At 29.6% G+C, this 17,979-nt stretch overlaps 1 protein-coding gene across 1 annotated transcript; it reads right to left on the bottom strand.

Annotated features, from left to right (window-relative positions):
- Positions 1-4,861: 4,861 nt before the first annotated feature.
- Positions 4,862-7,605, bottom strand: LOC137814443 (zinc finger protein JACKDAW). The gene is made up of 3 exons (XM_068617201.2): positions 7,085-7,605; positions 6,594-6,990; positions 4,862-6,242 (listed from the first exon to the last, which is right to left on the bottom strand). The coding sequence occupies exons 1-3, from the start codon at positions 7,218-7,220 to the stop codon at positions 5,276-5,278; spliced, it is 1,500 nt and encodes a 499-aa protein (XP_068473302.2). The 5' UTR covers positions 7,221-7,605; the 3' UTR covers positions 4,862-5,275.
- Positions 7,606-17,979: the final 10,374 nt, after the last annotated feature.

The raw sequence follows: 17,979 nt of genomic DNA, 5'->3' as shown, positions 1-17,979 counted from the left end.
AATAAAAGTTGTTTCTTTATGTACTTCCATAATTTTTTGTGCATCTCATATATTTAAATATTAAAAATATTTGTTATTATATTAATTTTTTTTATTTTGGAATGGATGACCCTAAATATTTTCAATCTGAAGATATCTTCTTGATTTTATAATTTATATTGGTTTTTTAAAAAAACTACATTTTGAATTATGAAATTCATAAAATATATCCAGATTAAAAAATCTAAAAATATATTTATATAAAATACTTTTCGGATTATGTAATTTAAACGGTATATAAAAAGATGGTAAAAAAATGAAGATTTTTTATTTTTTTTGTGTAATTACATCTATGTACAATAAATATAAGTGTAGTGTATGTACATCCAATTATGTAGTATTATATGCCTCAAACACTATAAGAAAATACTATAAGATTTTCCTTTATATGCCTCAAACATCACCTCATTTGAATTTCAAACACTTTCTTGCAATGATCCCAGAGTACATGATGAGACACGTCTTTAATGAAGACCCACACAAAAATTTACTGTTTATTGGCATCTTTTCTAGTAGTATTCATCAGGAAAAAAGAGTAATTAATCTAGTTCAACCAAATGATAAATGATAAATGCATATCCAAAAGCGTGTAATTGTTACATTAGATAGACTGTAGAAAAAATCCTCACAACTTCATCAAAGGATAATTAAAATGAAAACCTAATTTTTTTTTACAACAAAAGAATTTTTCATGAGTGTAGGCGGAAAATAATTGTCTCTGTTATTCCAACACCTTTTTTCTGTAAGCAACACTTTGAATAGGTTAAAAATTTAGAATTATATAATTTAACTTTAAAAAGGATAGTGTCAGTTAACAAATTTTATGAAATTATTTTTCTCCAAAAGAAAATATTAAATAAAAAGGATACTTTGATGTACAACTATAATAAAAAAATAAAAAATTGTTAACACAATTAACAATAAAAAAACATATATTTAACATTGTTTATAATAATATTTTTAAATTAAAAAATAAAATGAAAAAAATAAAATATTAATTTATTATGATATACGTGAAGTGTGTAAGGACCGAGAAAAATAGTCTTAGATTAGAAATGATACCATTAAAATTACACCTCAATATTTATTAAAGTGAAAAAGCTATATAAATAGAAAATTAGTTATTCAGGTTTCATTTTAAAAGAACCACCATCTCTTTAGAAGTTTCATTTTCCTTTCCTCTCCCTTCTCTCTAAGATTCTGATCTTCTCGCTCATCTGTTTGTTTGACGATCGGAGTCCTGGCAGCGAGATCTACAAGACTGTCCGATCAGAATCTTTCATAGAGTAACTTCATTTTTGTTCCTTTTCCTTTCCTCTCCCTTCTCTCTAAGATTCTGACCTCTTGCTCATCTGTTTGACGATCGGAGTCCACCATCAGAATCCTGACAACGAGATCTACAAGACTGTCCGATCAGAATCTTTCAAAGATTTTATGATCAGAGTCTGTCATTGGACTCCTGACTCCTGACAGATTTCCCGATTAGAATCTTAGATAGAGTTAGGTTATCCTTAGATAGAGTTTGGTGGGTTGGAACTCTTAGTGAGCATCTGCTCAAGTCCAGGTAAAGGAAGCTAGTCTTATTCTTTACATTAAAACCCTAGGTTAGAAGATTTTGGATGTGGGGTGACGTGGTCACCAATTACAATTGTCTTTTTTGAAGAGTAAAGTAATATATTGACTAAAATAGTTGACTTTGAATATTTTATATTGATTTTAAGGTGAATAAGTTGTTGAAGGTGTTTGTGATTGAGAATTGAAAGTGTTTGAATGATAATATAAATTAGTTGAACTGTTTTAGAATATTTTGTTGAATTACTTAAGTGAGATGTTTGATGAGAAGTGGTTGTTTGATTTTAAATGATGATTGATTTAAAGAGCATATATTTGGAATTAATTATGTGTTTAAAGTTTGAGATATATTTGGATTGTTTAGAAAATTTAAATATGATGTGATTGAGTGATGCATTATGTTAAATGATGTATATTTAATGAGGTTAAAATGTGATCAAGACATAGTATTTTTAGGAAAGAAAATAGATTGTTATTAGGGTGTATTGATTTGTGAGTGTCATTTACCCCCGTCATATAAAGATGATGAAATGATAAGATATTGAGATAATTATGTGCATGGTTGTGTGAGTTTCACAATAGTAGTATGACAGGTGCATGTCTCTGGATGCTAATTTCAATACACCTTCCGGAAGTAGAGTTAAATGTCTGAGTATGTGAGTCAAGTGTCTGACAGGAGTAATGTGGATGATGAACGTGATAGACACTCGATGGTTATATGAAATATTTGAGAAATTGTATGAGAATTTATGAATTTTGTGTATCAATTTGAAATTTAAATTATATAGAAAATTTTGTTATAGTTAGTTTACCTGTTATTTGTTTGTATTTGTGTTTTATCTGTGATGATCGTGTACAGGGGAGCAAATAAGATTGCAGGTAATAGAGCTCCTAGGTGAGCAGCTGGAGGATGTGATAATTTTAATTTGAATGCTCTGTTTGTTTTTAAAACTTTTGATGTATATATTAAAATCCCTACGAAGAGGGATATTTTTTTTTAGATACAATTATGAGATAGTTATATATATTCATATGTTAAGTAGATAATGTTTTTTTTACTTTTATTTTATTATATATGGGTAAAAATTATGGATGTTACAAAATGTGTATTTTTACTATTAAGAATGTTAAAATATTAACATCCAAATAATATATATATATATATATATATATATATATATATAAACTATATATCACTCTACCTGCATCAGCTTTGTTCTTGGTTTTAAGGCCTCACCTAACTTACGACTATACTATTAAAAGTTATTAAATAAAAATTAATTTAAAAGATAAAAAATAATTATTTAATATATTAATTAAATTAAATATTATTTTATAAATTAAAATAAATTGTTAGTGATAAATAAAATGTTGTTAAATTAAATATCAAATTAGTAATTAGTTTATTTTATTTTTATTATTAATAGAAATTATTTTAAATATCAATAATTTTTTTAATTTATAAAATAATAACTAATTTAGTCATAATAATAATTAATTAATTCTTTTTTTACACGATTATTTTATATATACCTTTCACATCCATCTCAATATGTCTTTTATACATGTCTTTAACAATAATGATATATAACCAATGATTTGTTATTAAAACAAATAACAATAACTATCTCTTGTAGAAAGCCATATTGTGTTTTTCTCAACAAGGTGCAACTGTCTTTCTAGCATACCTGATCACACTTTTGATATGCACTCTTAAAGAATTAAGTTAGAGTGTAAATATAGCATAGAAAACTAATTTTTTTTATCGATAATAAAAATAAAATAAATATAAATATTTGAGGGATATTTTAATTCTATTACACAAGTTAATTAGTAGTCTAACATATAAGTTTCAATATCCAACCAAAACATCCTACCAAAACCTAATAGAAAATTACAGCTTAAAAAACGCAATAAACCTAAATCTTGAACAAATATCATAAATTAATTTGCACTTATTTATTTTAGGGTTTAGAGTAAACTAAAAAAAATCAACTATAAAACGACAAACTTTAAGTTTAGGGTTATATATATAATATGTTTGTCTCCTATTTAGTATATACGTTTTAACCCTAATCAAATTAGTTACTTAATATTCATCCATATCAAAGATTGTGTCAGATTAAATTTTATTTAGAAATATCATCTATTCCATATTCATGTATGCAATGGTATTTCATTCCATTGTAAATTCTGACTAAATTAAAGCCTATAACACATGTCTGATGCAGTAGATGTGTTACAGGTAAGTGAAGATGCTGCACAGCTACTGTTGGAGATAAGTGAGAAAGTTTGGAATCAGTAGGAACTAGGCGTTTACCTGATGTTTCTCAAGGGTTATGCCCATGAATATGTTTTGGACACATCTGTTTTGTATTGGCTTATGTTAGAATTTTTTTGGACAGTAGAATAGGAATTTTTGTAAGTCTATTCAAGCATTTTATGACTAATGTTTTTAGAATTTCCTCTTTGTTTTGTTGTTGACTTGAGTGGGAACTTTAATCTATTTTTTCTAATAAAAAAATGTCTGATACTGAAATATAGAATAAAATTTGTCTTAAACCTAACTCGAAACTGTTCCAATAGTTATTCCGGCTTTTTTTTTTCACATGCATGGGTTAAGTATGTTTGTATTTGCCATGGGTCGTTTCCAAACATCTGAACTGGTCTAGGGCAAACTTAAAGTTTCTATAAATGCAGAGCAGCAAGTACCAATCAGATAGACTGTGTTTTAACTCACTATACCACCAAATTAAGAAGTTTGACCTGAAAGCTAGTGGCAATGGAGCATAGCCTTTAATTCAATAAATACATACACTTATTTGACCAATATCAAACAAAACTTTAACCTCTAGCTACAGATTTTGGTTATTATCACTAGGGTCTATGAAAAAGCTAGCCTAACATCTAGATTCTGGCTACTTCAAACTACTACTAGGAAGCACTTGACATATATCTACCAAAAAGGCAACCAAATAAAATATGTCAAAATGCTTTTATTCCTCGTGAACCTCCCTTAAGCATCATTATTAATATTATGATTACTACTATAAAACACATCCCAACGTGTAAAGTTAGCTAGACTTATTTATTGTTATAATAATTTCAATAAGCAAGCTATTCCACCTTCTCATAGGTTCTGCAATACGTGAACTAATAATTGTTTTCCTCATTAACCCACGCCATGTAGGGTTGTTCAGGAACCGAAATTTGACTGAAGGTCAACAGTAATAGTTGTAATACCAAATACTATGCAGTGGTCATATTTTTTAATCATTTTCTATATTTCTACATTCGAATTCTTCATATTTTTTCTAATTGTTTTTTCATTACTTTATATCTTCCACTTCTCTCGAGGAAGTGAAGCCAAAAACGATAACAAGGTTAAGACAGAAGACAAACCAACAACAACAACTACTACTTAGAGAACATGCACTGCTAGGGGAACTTGCTGTTCCTTCTTTCATCTCAAACATGCAGTGGTCCCTACTACACTCAGAACAGCTGACAATAAGCAGAAACATATCTGATCACAAAATCGCTCTAAACCGGTCTTAAGCTTCACCAACAATTCCCAATAATTTTGTGTTACTTTACACTGTACTGCCATACACATGAATTGGGACCACTAGATATGTCATCTGAGTTATAGTCAGAAAGGACTTCATTGATGGCCTGCAGTGAATTGGTTCAAACCCATTGATGAGCCTAAGGAAGCAAACTTGACCAGCTCTTGGGGTAGAAAGGGATGTCCACCTCCATTTCTACTCATGCCAAGAAAATCTCTTGTCAAGTTATGTTCCACTGTGTTTGAGACTGGATGGAGCTTTAGCTGAGTTGGTTCCACATTGTTTTGCATCAGAAACTGATCAAAACCGTTTGATGAATGTGTCAATGAGCTAAAGTCAGTAGAACTGCCCAACATAGTTGCACTGCTGCTTGATCCATTGAAATTCTCATGTTGGTTAAAGTTCTGAAAGGCTTGGTTAAGTTGATCACAACTTTGGTTTGCATTGCTATTGAGACTAGTACTCTGGGCGGAAGATGAGCTCATCACTCCAAAACTGCCTCTGAAAATTGAAGGGTTGGTGCTTCTGGTGGAACCCATTTGTGCTGCCTTCTGCAAAAGGGCAGTGGCCGACATTGGGGAAGCTGAGATTGAATTCTTGTTTTGACTCTCAGAATAAATAGATGCCAAATCGGAAGCTCCACCTTCTCCCTTTGAATTGGATGCAGGCATTCCAAAATTGGAGAATATTGAAGAAGAACCAATCAAGGCATTATTAGCCTGTGCAATTTGCACAACCTCAGGCAAACCTGAAGAACTTGATGATGCCACATCAAGTGGGTTATTGATGTGATGATTTCCCTGATTCAACCACAGTGACAAGTTTGGTCTTTGTTGGTCTGCACCCATTCCCATTAAACGAAACCCATGTGGACCAAAGTGCGGAACACTCTGCATTCCCTGACCAGTGATTAATCCATGTGACGACAAACCAGCCTGTGTATTCATCACAGTTGCATCTTCGCTCTTGAAATTTAGACTACTGGTAGAAACTGAGGAGAGTCTCGAACTCTCTTCGACTAAGGCATCGCAGAAAGCCCTGTGAGTAATAAAGCTGTCCTTCCTGTTCAAAGTTCAATGAAAATTCCCCATTAATTATCAAATCATTTAAACTATACACTTCCACAATTATCCCACATTAAATCTCGAACTCAATGCACCAACAAACGAAAAAGCCTTTATTACATCCCAAAAAAGCACACACCAGAGATTTCAAAACTAAATCATAATAATATAGTTATACTACTAATAAACGAGAATAGAAGTAGATTTTATGTGACTTTGCAACTGCGAATTAATTCATGTCTACTTTGTATTGTGTCTATGAAAAGAATTCATTTTCACGAGACAAAATTATATGAATCAAATCCACATGTGACTATTCATTAGGAAGCTGCATGAATTAGTTAATTACCTGGAGAAGAGGGTGCCACAGTCGCACTTATACTCTCTGGTGCCACAGGTTTTGGTGTGAGCTTTCCAATCAGATTGAACAGCGTATTTTTTGGAGCACTTTTCACACTTCCACTTCTTCTCACCGTGTTTTCTGCTATAGTGCTTTTTTATTCCGGTGAGGTCGCCGAGAGCCCTGGCGGCGTGGTGGTGGACACAGGTCTTCTCTGGACAGATATATACCTTCTTCCGAACCTCTTTGTTTGACCTCTGTCGTAGCTTCCATGGAAGGTTGTGACCCCTCCTATGAAGCTGAAGGTTCTGGTCCCTCTGGAACCCTTTGTTGCATATTTCACAGATGAAACGGTTCGTGGCCATGAGAGTCTTTGGTGAAAGAGCAATAACCTCAGCATCTGGATCTGCATAACCCAGTCCAAATTAAAAATAAATTAAAACCAATTCGAAAGGTGGAAAAACCAATTTATTTGAGAAGAATTAGTGCTTTTAGATTACCTGGTGTTCCTGGTAGGTTTCTCTTCTTCTTGGTAAGTGGAGGGGGAGGATTAGGGTTAGGGTTTGTGTTTTGTTCATTGGGAAGCCCTGGGAGGGTAGTGGATAGTGAAAAGGGGTCACTGGGTATCATTTGCATATTGGTAAAAAGGTATTGAAGTGGTTTGCTTTCTAGCAAAGTAGAAGCAAACAGCTAACTTTCATAGGTTTCAGACAGTACAAGCAAGAAAACAAGGGATGTTAGAATAGCTAAAGCCAAGAAATATAATATAAGTTTTTTTTGGAGGTTACCACCATATTCTGTAAGAGGGAGTGGCTGGCTTCATGTGATTATTCTGCCCAAGGACAAGAAAAAGCCATAGACGAAACTTGAATCAGATAAAATATATTTAACCCCTCCAAAATATAGTATATATATACACAGACTTGTGTAAGGGCTTCCGACTGCTGTCTGCACCCTTGTTTTTTTTTATTTCTTTAACGTTTGAAAGATAAAACAAAGACCTCATATTTATAATCAACATGACAAATGATAATATACATACATATATACATACAGAGAGAGAGTGTGTGTGTTATACTATTGTTTATACACATTTTGTACCAGTTTTTTTCTTTATAAACTCCTTTGTCACACTCTTTCTCACGTAACCTACTTGTTTTGCATAAAAAAATGTTTCATAGTAGTATTTCTATTAATTATATAATTCATAAGATAAATTTATACATATAATATGTTAGCTATACATATCTTATGTCATACCCAAAATCTTTTCTCTGAAAGAAAGTTATACAAATAATATGTCAGCTCTCTGTCTGTCGTCACCCTCCCTTCCTCTCTCTCTCCTTTCCCTTGCTCTTTACTGTCTTTGGTTTTACGCGTACCCTCTTTCTCCATAACTCATTTACTGGCATTCTCAAAGTGACATGGTCATAAATTTTAATGGGCCACCACATGCCTATACACAAACACACACACACACACTTTCTCTCTCAGTCTCACACAAACACACAAAACAGACCAGAACTTTCTCATAACAGAGATACAACCACATGCAGATCCGTAGAAGAATGTGTGTTTTCATCTGTTGGAGGGAGTGAGTTGCATTTCCTCTGCCTCATGTATATAGCAAATAAAAAAAATGACATATAACATTCCCTGCCAATATGTATAACATAAAATATAATTAATCTTAATAGAGCATGTGTATATTTAATTTTAAGCTCAATCTCCTTAAAAAAAACCGAAAATTTTAAAGCTGGAAGTGTACCTCCTTTGGTAAAAGTGAATAGATTACTTTATATACATACGTTGACTCTTTGGTAGCTAAATAGCATTATTAGTAATACGTATAAAAAGGGTTGTGTTGTGCACGTGACATGGAAGAAATGAAGGTTAAGATGATGGTGTTGGTGAGGAGCAGGGTAACAGAAAAGTTACTTACCTTTATAAGAGGCTTTAGTTGGTACTGAATGATTAAGCCATAATTACAGTGAGGGTACCCTTTTAGCATGCGAGAGACTGTTGTAAATGGCAGGTCAGTGAAACATTTGCATAGAGAGAGAGAGAGAGAGAAAAGGAAAGAGAAAGAGAGTGCATGTGTGTTGTGGGGTCAATGCAGTAGTCTACGATGTGGGACAGTGTTTGAGGTTCTCTTTTTCCGATGCAGGTTGATAGGACCGTCCGTGATACTCTGTCACTGCGTGGTCATTGTGAGGGCTCAAGAAAACTGAACCATGGGGGTCCCCGCTGCACCGTCCATCATCCCAAAAAGTATCACTCCTACATCCATAATTTTCTACCAAAATCTTTTTTACTATTCTTATTTTTACAGATTAATAAAATTTAGTGATTTCTAATGTGTCACTTAACAAATCACATCTATCTACTTACTTATATATTTATTTATTTAAATTACATAGTGGACTTGAATTACTAAAAAAATGATTAAATAAAAAATAATTTTAAAGATAAAAATTATTTAATTATTATAATAATTAAATTAAATATTATTTTATAAGTTTAAAAAATTATTAGTATTTAATTTTTTTTCCTAATAAAAATTTATAAATTAATATTTAATTAGTCACAAAAATTTTAGTTACTAATTATTTTAGATTATAAAATTAACAACTAAAATCTTGATAACTAATTAGATATTAACTAATTAACTATATATCAATTTATAAATTAATTTATATATTTTTGTTAATAATAAAATTATTTTAGTTTATAAAATAATATCAAAGATGGACAGATTATAATTTATGTTTTATGGACTTTTCTTAAATTTTGTCTACTTAATTTAATAATATTTTTGAATTGTGATAAATGGTTGAATTAAGTTATGATGGAGTGTTTCTTTTATTATACTATAATAAATATTTGAGTAAAATCAGTTTATGTTGTGTTATAATAAATATACAAATTAGTTGTAATTAAAACATGTTTAAATAAATCAATTAATGTATAATGGTCAAACCTTTGCCTAGCCACTTGATACTCCTAAGACTAATTTAGAGTAAACATATACCCTTCTATAGTGACTTACACTTTAAGTTATAGAGTGACACCAACATGTCTCAGAATATGCTCCTATTGTTTAGTCACCTAGACGAAGACGTTACATAACAAATTTCAGCTAACTTCCCTGTATACAATGTTAATATTTTTAATAAGATTAAGAATTAATAAGAAAATATGAATTGTGTGTGTTTTTTCATGAGAAAAAATAAATAGATGTATTTCAAAGATACTTCAACCCTTACACAAGAAGGTATAACAAAATCTCCTAATACACAAGAGACAAGAGATAAGTTTTTAACTCAAACAAACCAACAAACTTAAAAAACTACCAAAACATTTACTCTCAAACACAAGTACACAAAACACTGTTCCACTAACAATAGATCCTACTGTACTAGTGGTGTCCGCACGATCAACACTCTAACTCAGCATTCGGTCCAAACTGGCTGACACAACCAAAACCATTACACCTAAACAATGTTAACAAGACTAATCAGCGATCAAACACTAGGTAATGCACTCTAAACATGACCCAACTCCCTAATTTGGCCTAATAACAAAGGGTCCATGGTAATTATATAAATATACACAAATTCCAAGAATCAGGTACGTCATGGTACTGTACTAAGAGCATCGAGTGTCGAACACTGATTTCTTACTTGAGCGTCAGAATACCTTTTGCAGGTACCATCCGATCCCAGAGCTAGCAAAGAAGAGTGAAGGAGCGAGTGTGAGAGTTCAGCTAAGAGAGAGGAGTAAGGTGTAGATCGACCGACCGAGGAGTAGCCCGAATCGTTCTCTGAGTTCCAACCTCGTTCGAGAACACCTCGCACCTAAAGCTTTTTAATAGATTTTATGCAAACCAACGACTCAAGGCATCAATCCGAATAAAAGAAACAACCTAAGCGTACCTTCGAACCAATGACCATAACTTCAGTTGCACCATTGTAAAGACTTCAATGTGATCTATCATGCTGCTCTTAAAAAATTTCTTATTCCTTTGCTTCCACAATTTTCCTACAACTGTTATCCACACACAATCCTAAAGCTGATTAACTGCTTCGTAGAAATCTATCATATTAAATCGTGATAAATACATTTTTTTGACTATTAGTGATAAGTCAATAACAAATTCATCCACTCATAATACTTCAACCAAACAATACTACAAATGCAAAAAAAATGTCACATTGTTTCCTCTTTCTCATACAAATATACACGTATGAATTAATTGTGTATGTAAGAAATACTTCGAATCACGTTGTGAAGATGAAGTTAATTAATTAAGAACTGGAGGACTACAAGAGTGATAAGACATCTTACCTCACACTCACACTCAATAAATGATGATAATAACTAGGTGACCACCAACTCTAGATATTACTTGATCATCATTGATCCCATGTGGCTTTGTGGATCATTATTTTCCTTTACTTTTTTTTTCTCTTTCTAATTTTGTTTCGCCAAAATTCTTCGTCCTATGATCATGTGCAATTGATTGCAATTCAATCAGATATTCTAAATCTCCATCGATACTCTATTTTTCCGGGTAAATTCAGTTGTTGCATTTTTTATGTAACTGCAAATGAGATATAACACCTTGTTTAGGATCTTTTGGCAGTTGTTGATCAGGGTTATTTTGGTTTAAATTGTTGCTACATTTTTTTTATAGTAGCTTATATGTATATGCACTTGATATATAATAATTGTTCTAGATTTGGTTGGGTTTAGAGGAATTAAAATATTAACAATTGGATGTTTTGCACATGTCTTTTTTAACCATCTTCTCTTTTTTTCTTCTTTGAAATACTCTTAATGTTTTATTTGCATTACTTACTTAAATGTCATAAGAAATTAACAAATGCAATTTAGAGAGAAAGATCAATAAAAGTTAGTTAAATTAAAAAAACGGTACAAGGAATGATTTATATTATAGTATTTAATTTTTAATCCTAATGCAGGGTTTGAAATTGTCCTATGATTTCATATATTGTTCACTTTACATGTTTTTAAAGCAACTTTAAAATGTAATTATATCTCTCTCCCAATTCGTCCTAATAATTTGTCTCTCTCAATTTCCAACAACCCTAGCTAGCTAGACTTATGTCTCATATATGCACAACTTTTGCCATCACAAGTAACAGCATTGACCTCCTCACTCAACTAATCACTGCCACTAATGTTAATATGAGAACTCTATTATTCCATATAGCACAAAGTGTCTCCAAAAGATTTTGAATCTTCTTCAATAATGATTATTTATAGATGTACCAGTATCCTCGTCAACTTGGTCCTTACGTGTATATATAGTTTAGTTGACTTTACCTATTACTGCTCTTCTTTACATTATTACATGAACAATATTTTGAAGTGTGATCAAAACCTATTTTCTTATATAAGACAATGTCTGTGTTCTTGATCTACAACAACTAGCATTAGTTCAATTTTCTAAGCAATTATGTGTTTTGGTCTTAGGCGTGTAAAGGTCGCAATTACTGGTTTTGAGATAGGTAGAGCACTTAAAGTTTCACGTCTTTTATAAGGACAACATATAATTGCAAAGACAATAATAGGTTAATTAAAAAATAAAAATAAATTACAACATGTCAATACAAAAAATTTATGGTGTATTATTATCTAAAAATTTAAAATTTATTTTTTTAGCAACAAGCTGTACTTTACAATAACATTAAATATCTTGATATAAATATTACTTAAATAATTCTTACGTCCATAACACATATAATTAAAAAATAATAATAATTTCGTAAAACAGATAAAAGTTCCTGCGAAATTGACAATAATTTTTTCTTCATATAACAAGATGAAAATTTAAGAACAAAAAATTAAAAAAAAAAAATGTCAACTCATTAGCCTAAATCACATTAAAAAAGTATATTTTATTTAAATAATATTTTTTAAAGCTTGAGCTAACCTAAAGTAAATTATAAATCACGCAAGTCGATTTGTCACGTGGCAACATTATATATCTAAGAAATTAGTGACATGGTGAAATTAGAAACTACTTTTCTTTTGGGTTGGTGATATTTGTAACTAGTTAATCCAAGTAACAAAATTTTGCTCATAAAAGAAGGTACAAAAAATATTTAGGATGACGAACATATTAAGAAGTAACTTTAATGAGCCATTTCGTTGAAACGATGGATTTTTATAAAAAAAAAATTTAGAAAGTTCATAAATCAAAGAAATAAAAAATTAATAAAATATTAAAAACTAATTAACAAAAGTTTCAATTTTTTTAAAATATACGGAGATTTGTGAAAAATATGATTAAAAAGAAATATTAAAACATATTATATTAAATATATATTTTATACTAATTATAATAAATATATTATGCTTTTATGTTATTAATCCATTTATATTTATATTATATTATAATAAAATAAGTATCATTAATAATATAATATAAATAATTATTATTATTTTATATATAAAATAATTAAAATAAGAATATTAATAATAAATTTATAAATAATAACTATAATTAAAAAATTAAAAATTTATAAATAATAATTAATAGTGATACAAATAAATAAAATTAAATAACAGTTTTTTTTATCACAAAAAATAAATAAATTGAAAAAAAAACTGTTATTTAATTTTATTTATTTGATCACTAATAATTATTAGTTATAAAATTAAACTATCAGTTATAATAATAAAATTAAAATTATTAATTAATTATAACATTATTATCTTTTATTTAATTAAAAAATATTTATAATAATATAAATTAATTAATTTTTATTATATATATATTATTTTATAATTCTAAAAAAATATTATATTTATTAAATATTCATAAGTTTCTTTTTACTTTCCACTCAATCTATAATAATCTAAAAAATCTCTTTTTTCTTATACTTTCTCTTTAATTTCACTTTCTAATTCAAACAAAATATATAGTATAACTCAATTTTGTAACCACTTTTTATTATATATATATATTTGAGTACATGTTCAACTCGTTTGACGACACTAATATTTTCTGAAAGTGAATGACCCTGGCCGGCGAGACTATTGAGCTAAAAAATAATACAGATGGAAAGAGAGAGTGGAGAGATAACATAATTAATTTAAAGGAAAATGTAATTTAGTAGTTTCTTTATTATACTATATAATTCTTTTTAAAAAAACTATATATATATCATTAGCCAATTCAACAACTTTTGGCTTTACATATTTGGAACTATCTCACCATGAAATCCATATTATATTGCATGTTTCATCATCTCCATGTATAATCAGTATCCTATGCTCACTCCCCAACACATTCACAACAACACCACAAACATAATACAGATTCAAATTTTTTAATGCAACAAATTTCTCGTAAGGGTAGGAATGGAAAACACAGGTGCCATATAAAAACATATTATATCTGACCAGATAACGACATAAGGAGCAACCCTCCATTTATCTTCTCTACAAACTACACATTCCAATGGTTAATTCTTTTCAATTCAATTATAATAATAATTCCCTTCAATCTATACTTAATTAATTGGTTTTCGATTCACTGCAAAGTTCATCTGCCTTTTAATATTTTTAAACTAATACAATTGTCATCTTGTTTCCCTAAAACGCGTTTTAGAGTAAGATTTTCAAAGACCCTAATGGTCTGTGTTGGTTTAAGTTTTTGTGATTGTGTAGTATCACACACACAATATTCCACAATTAAAAAAAGTGGTCATACTTTAATACACACAAAAACATATTCACTTTATAATTCAAAATAAAAATATTTTAATTATATTTATTTTATTTTTTAATTTAAAATCTTAATATATATTATTATATTATTAGAGTTGGTTATTAATTGAGTGTATTATTTTAAGGTTGTGAAATTATTTCATATATATATATATATAATATTCTACTCCACTACTCATAATGAACATATTAGGATATGTGATCATAGTCAATCTTATATTTTTAACAACATTCATTAACTGACTAGAAGATGGTATAGACAATAGATGAAATAGTTTATCTTCTAACTTTTCACAAATCACATGATAGTTATGTCTATGTACTTTGTGTGTTCAAGAAAGTAAAGATTGTGTGATATGTCAAGCTGACTGATTATCACACTAGAAAGCAGGAATGGAAGTTTGTATGTGAAGATCTTGAAGGATGTAGCTGAACCCTTCTAATTCACAAGCTATAATGTGAGCATCCTGTATTTAGCTTTGGAGGACCAAGAAACGGTAGTTTGTTTTTTTGATTTCCGTGAAATCAAAGAAGAACATAGGAAAAGGTAGTATCCAGTTGTAGACTGTTTGACAAGATGCCCAATCAGAGTCATTGAACCTTTATTTGCACCTCAAACTTAGCTACAAAGAACAATCATTGTGCAGGATCAGTCTTCTGGTAGTGTAGAATATGTTGTGCAACTTGTTGATGATAAACTGTGGATTCTTGTAGGAATTGACTGACTGAGAAGATGAAGAACAAAATGTATATTGTTAGTGTATATGTGAGATATAAGAGTTTGTCAATAGTCTTGTGTAAGAATCTCGATTTTATAAATTTACAACTTCATAAAGAACTTTGTTATTAGACATAAAAGGTGTGGAGCAAGGCTTACTTGCAAGTATCCCAACTTCTTTCAAAATATCAAGGATATCTTTCTTTTGACATGGATGAATTATCTTTTTAGACCTGGTCACCTCAAGGCTGAGAAAGTATTTGAGTTTTCCTAAATCTTTAATCTTGAAGAAATCATTTAGAACACTTTTATATTCTTTTAATTTCAGATAAAGAATTTGCAATAATTATCATCTACATACACAAGTTAAAATGTGAAAGAATTTGGAGATTTTATAATAAGAAGAGAATAATCATATTTAGATTGAGAGAAACCAGCAAAATTAAGAAAGAAGGAAAGTTGGAAAATCACTACTTGCTTGCTTGCTTTAGCCCATATAGAGGCTTTGTAAGTTTGCAAACTTGATTTTGTTTTTCTATAATCAATCCTGGACGAGGTATCATGAACACATCTTCATTTAGGTCTCCAATAAAAAAAAAACATTGTCAACATCTAATTGATGTAAATGCTAGTTTCGAATAGCTACAATGACTAAGAGAAGTCTAACTATTAGTTTAGCAACAAGGAAAAATGTATCTAAATAGTCAATTCCTTCTAATTATGTGTAACCCTTTGTTACAAGTCCTGCATTATGTCTTTCAATAATTCCATCTCCAATGGTTGTTTTTCTCCTAGTAAGTCTATGAGATACAATAGTTTGATTATATTGGAGAGCTTTAATCTCCTTCTTCATGACAATGATATATTCTGAATATTGACAAACTTGTTCATAATTTTTGAGTTTCAACATAGAAAGATATAACCAAAGTGAATTTCAGGTGTTTTTCATATATTAAACGTGTTTTTGACATGAGTTCATGAATATTCGACATCACATTTTGTATAACTCTAAATTTTATTAGAGTTGACATTTTGTATGACATTTTTACTCCAAAGAGATGAAAAAGGTAGGTATATAATATAAGCTTATATGCTTGTACATTTTCGCTGGAATAAATGAGGAAAAATCAATTAAAACATCAGTTCATTTAAATGCATACTTATTTGGTTCCAATGTCTAATATATGCTTAATGAGTTGGACTTTTTTAAGGAGGAAGGTTGAGTTTGTGGTTATATTATTATTTTTAATTTGCTTATTACTTTATTATTTTTTTGGCATATTTATAAAATTAGCTTAATATTTATTTACTTCTTTTTCAATATTTGAATGTTTATATTTTTTTATTCAAGATACGTATAGATGAAATACTTTTCTAGATTTTATTATTAATTTTATCAATTTAGATATATTTCTTGTATGATTTGTTAATAGTAAGACCATTTTCAACTTTTATTAGTTTTTTTTGCATAATTTATTAATTACTTTTGTTTTCTTATAAAAAAAATACATGTTCCAAAATTTTCATATTGTTTACTAAATCTTAGTTTATTAATCAGAATCAAATAAAATCAAAATCCATGAATCAATAAACTCAATCTGACCCATTCAAACATATATTGTAGGATTTAAGATTTGAGTTAACTAATGATTCTTGATTCAATAGCTAAATTTTAAGAGGCATTTGGATACCCCAATCTATAAAAAAAAGTAAAAATAAAACATACAAAAAGGGTTGTTATGTTGTATGTGTTTATTGTCACAAATACTTATTAACCACCTCTTCCCAACCAAAAAAAATCCTATAATTCAAGTGAATATAATAACTAATCAATTCAAACTAAGATGCTCTCTCTAATTTTTTTATTAACAAAAGAATGAAAATAAAATAAATATGAAGTATTTTGCGAATTTTTTTTTATCAACAAAAACGAACGAATAAATAAAAAGTATTTGAGGATACCTAAACTCTTATTAAAAAAAACTTCCAAAGGCTCTTGACTTCTACTCTCCTAAAAACATGCAAGCAAATTATCTCCTAGAAACATAGACTGTAATGCAAATCAAAGACTCAAGTCATCGATGTTCTAATATGACTATAAGACTGCATAATCTTCAAAAACTAACAAACCCACTCTAACACCAAATGGTTGGCATAACTCTACACAAACTAAGATTCCCATTTCTATGGTTATATATTCCACGGTTAATTATACATGCCAATACCATTATGATATAATTGTTGGATCTCTGCATTATTATGTGACATACTGTATGTGTGTGTTCGTTAGAGAGATCAAGATGAGTGATAGTTCTTTAGTGGGTGACCCATACATTTCTTGCATTGATTGGGAGTGTAGTGACATACAGTTGTGAGGCAGCGGAGCAACGTCAAAACTGTCTGTCTATTAAGGGGAGAACAAGAATTAGAACACTGAAATGAATTGGTTAGTTCCAAAGAAGAAGAAACCAAATTACAGAATCAAGTTGGTCTTATTATGTTTATTCACCTTTCGTTCATCTTCTATTTCTTGGACTTTTCTGGAATAGGGTATTGGTACGGTAGGAATGACGCCAAATGCAAGCATCCTTCCCTTTATGGTTTTTTTTTTAAGAAAAATATAACAGCTCCATTATTATTTTCTGATGGAACCTTGCAAGAGAAACTTTTGGTTAGCACCATAGCTTTGGTAAGCTATATAAATATCTCAAGTTTTTAAAGCACATTTTTTTATTGAATATTTGTTGTTTAGATGATTTGTTACAGTTGGAACTAGTTAGAATGCAGTAGTTTGTAGTGTGCCCTAGTACCTTATAGCACGTTTTCTTTATTACTTTTCCAAATTCTTCAGGCAATATATATATTACTCAAGTTAGTGACAACAATAATTGTAATTAAGGCAGGTTTCCAAGTGAT

This window comes from Phaseolus vulgaris, chromosome 1, assembly GCF_051622355.1.
Source record: "Phaseolus vulgaris cultivar YP4 chromosome 1, ASM5162235v1, whole genome shotgun sequence".
Classification (NCBI taxonomy): Eukaryota; Viridiplantae; Streptophyta; class Magnoliopsida; order Fabales; family Fabaceae; genus Phaseolus; species Phaseolus vulgaris.
The sequence above is the reverse complement of the archived record's forward strand: the minus strand, read 5'-3'. Positions and strand labels throughout refer to the sequence as shown.

Excerpts from the sequence above, each read along its gene's own strand:
- LOC137814443 (XM_068617201.2), bottom strand. The coding sequence starts at position 7,220 with ATGCAAATGATACCCAGTGACCCCTTTTCACTATCCACTACCCTCCCA. Across the intron at positions 6,991-7,084 it reads AAACCTACCAGGAACACCAG|ATCCAGATGCTGAGGTTATT; the intron begins GTAATCTAAAAG and ends TGGGTTATGCAG. Across the intron at positions 6,243-6,593 it reads TGTGGCACCCTCTTCTCCAG|GAAGGACAGCTTTATTACTC; the intron begins GTAATTAACTAA and ends AACTTTGAACAG.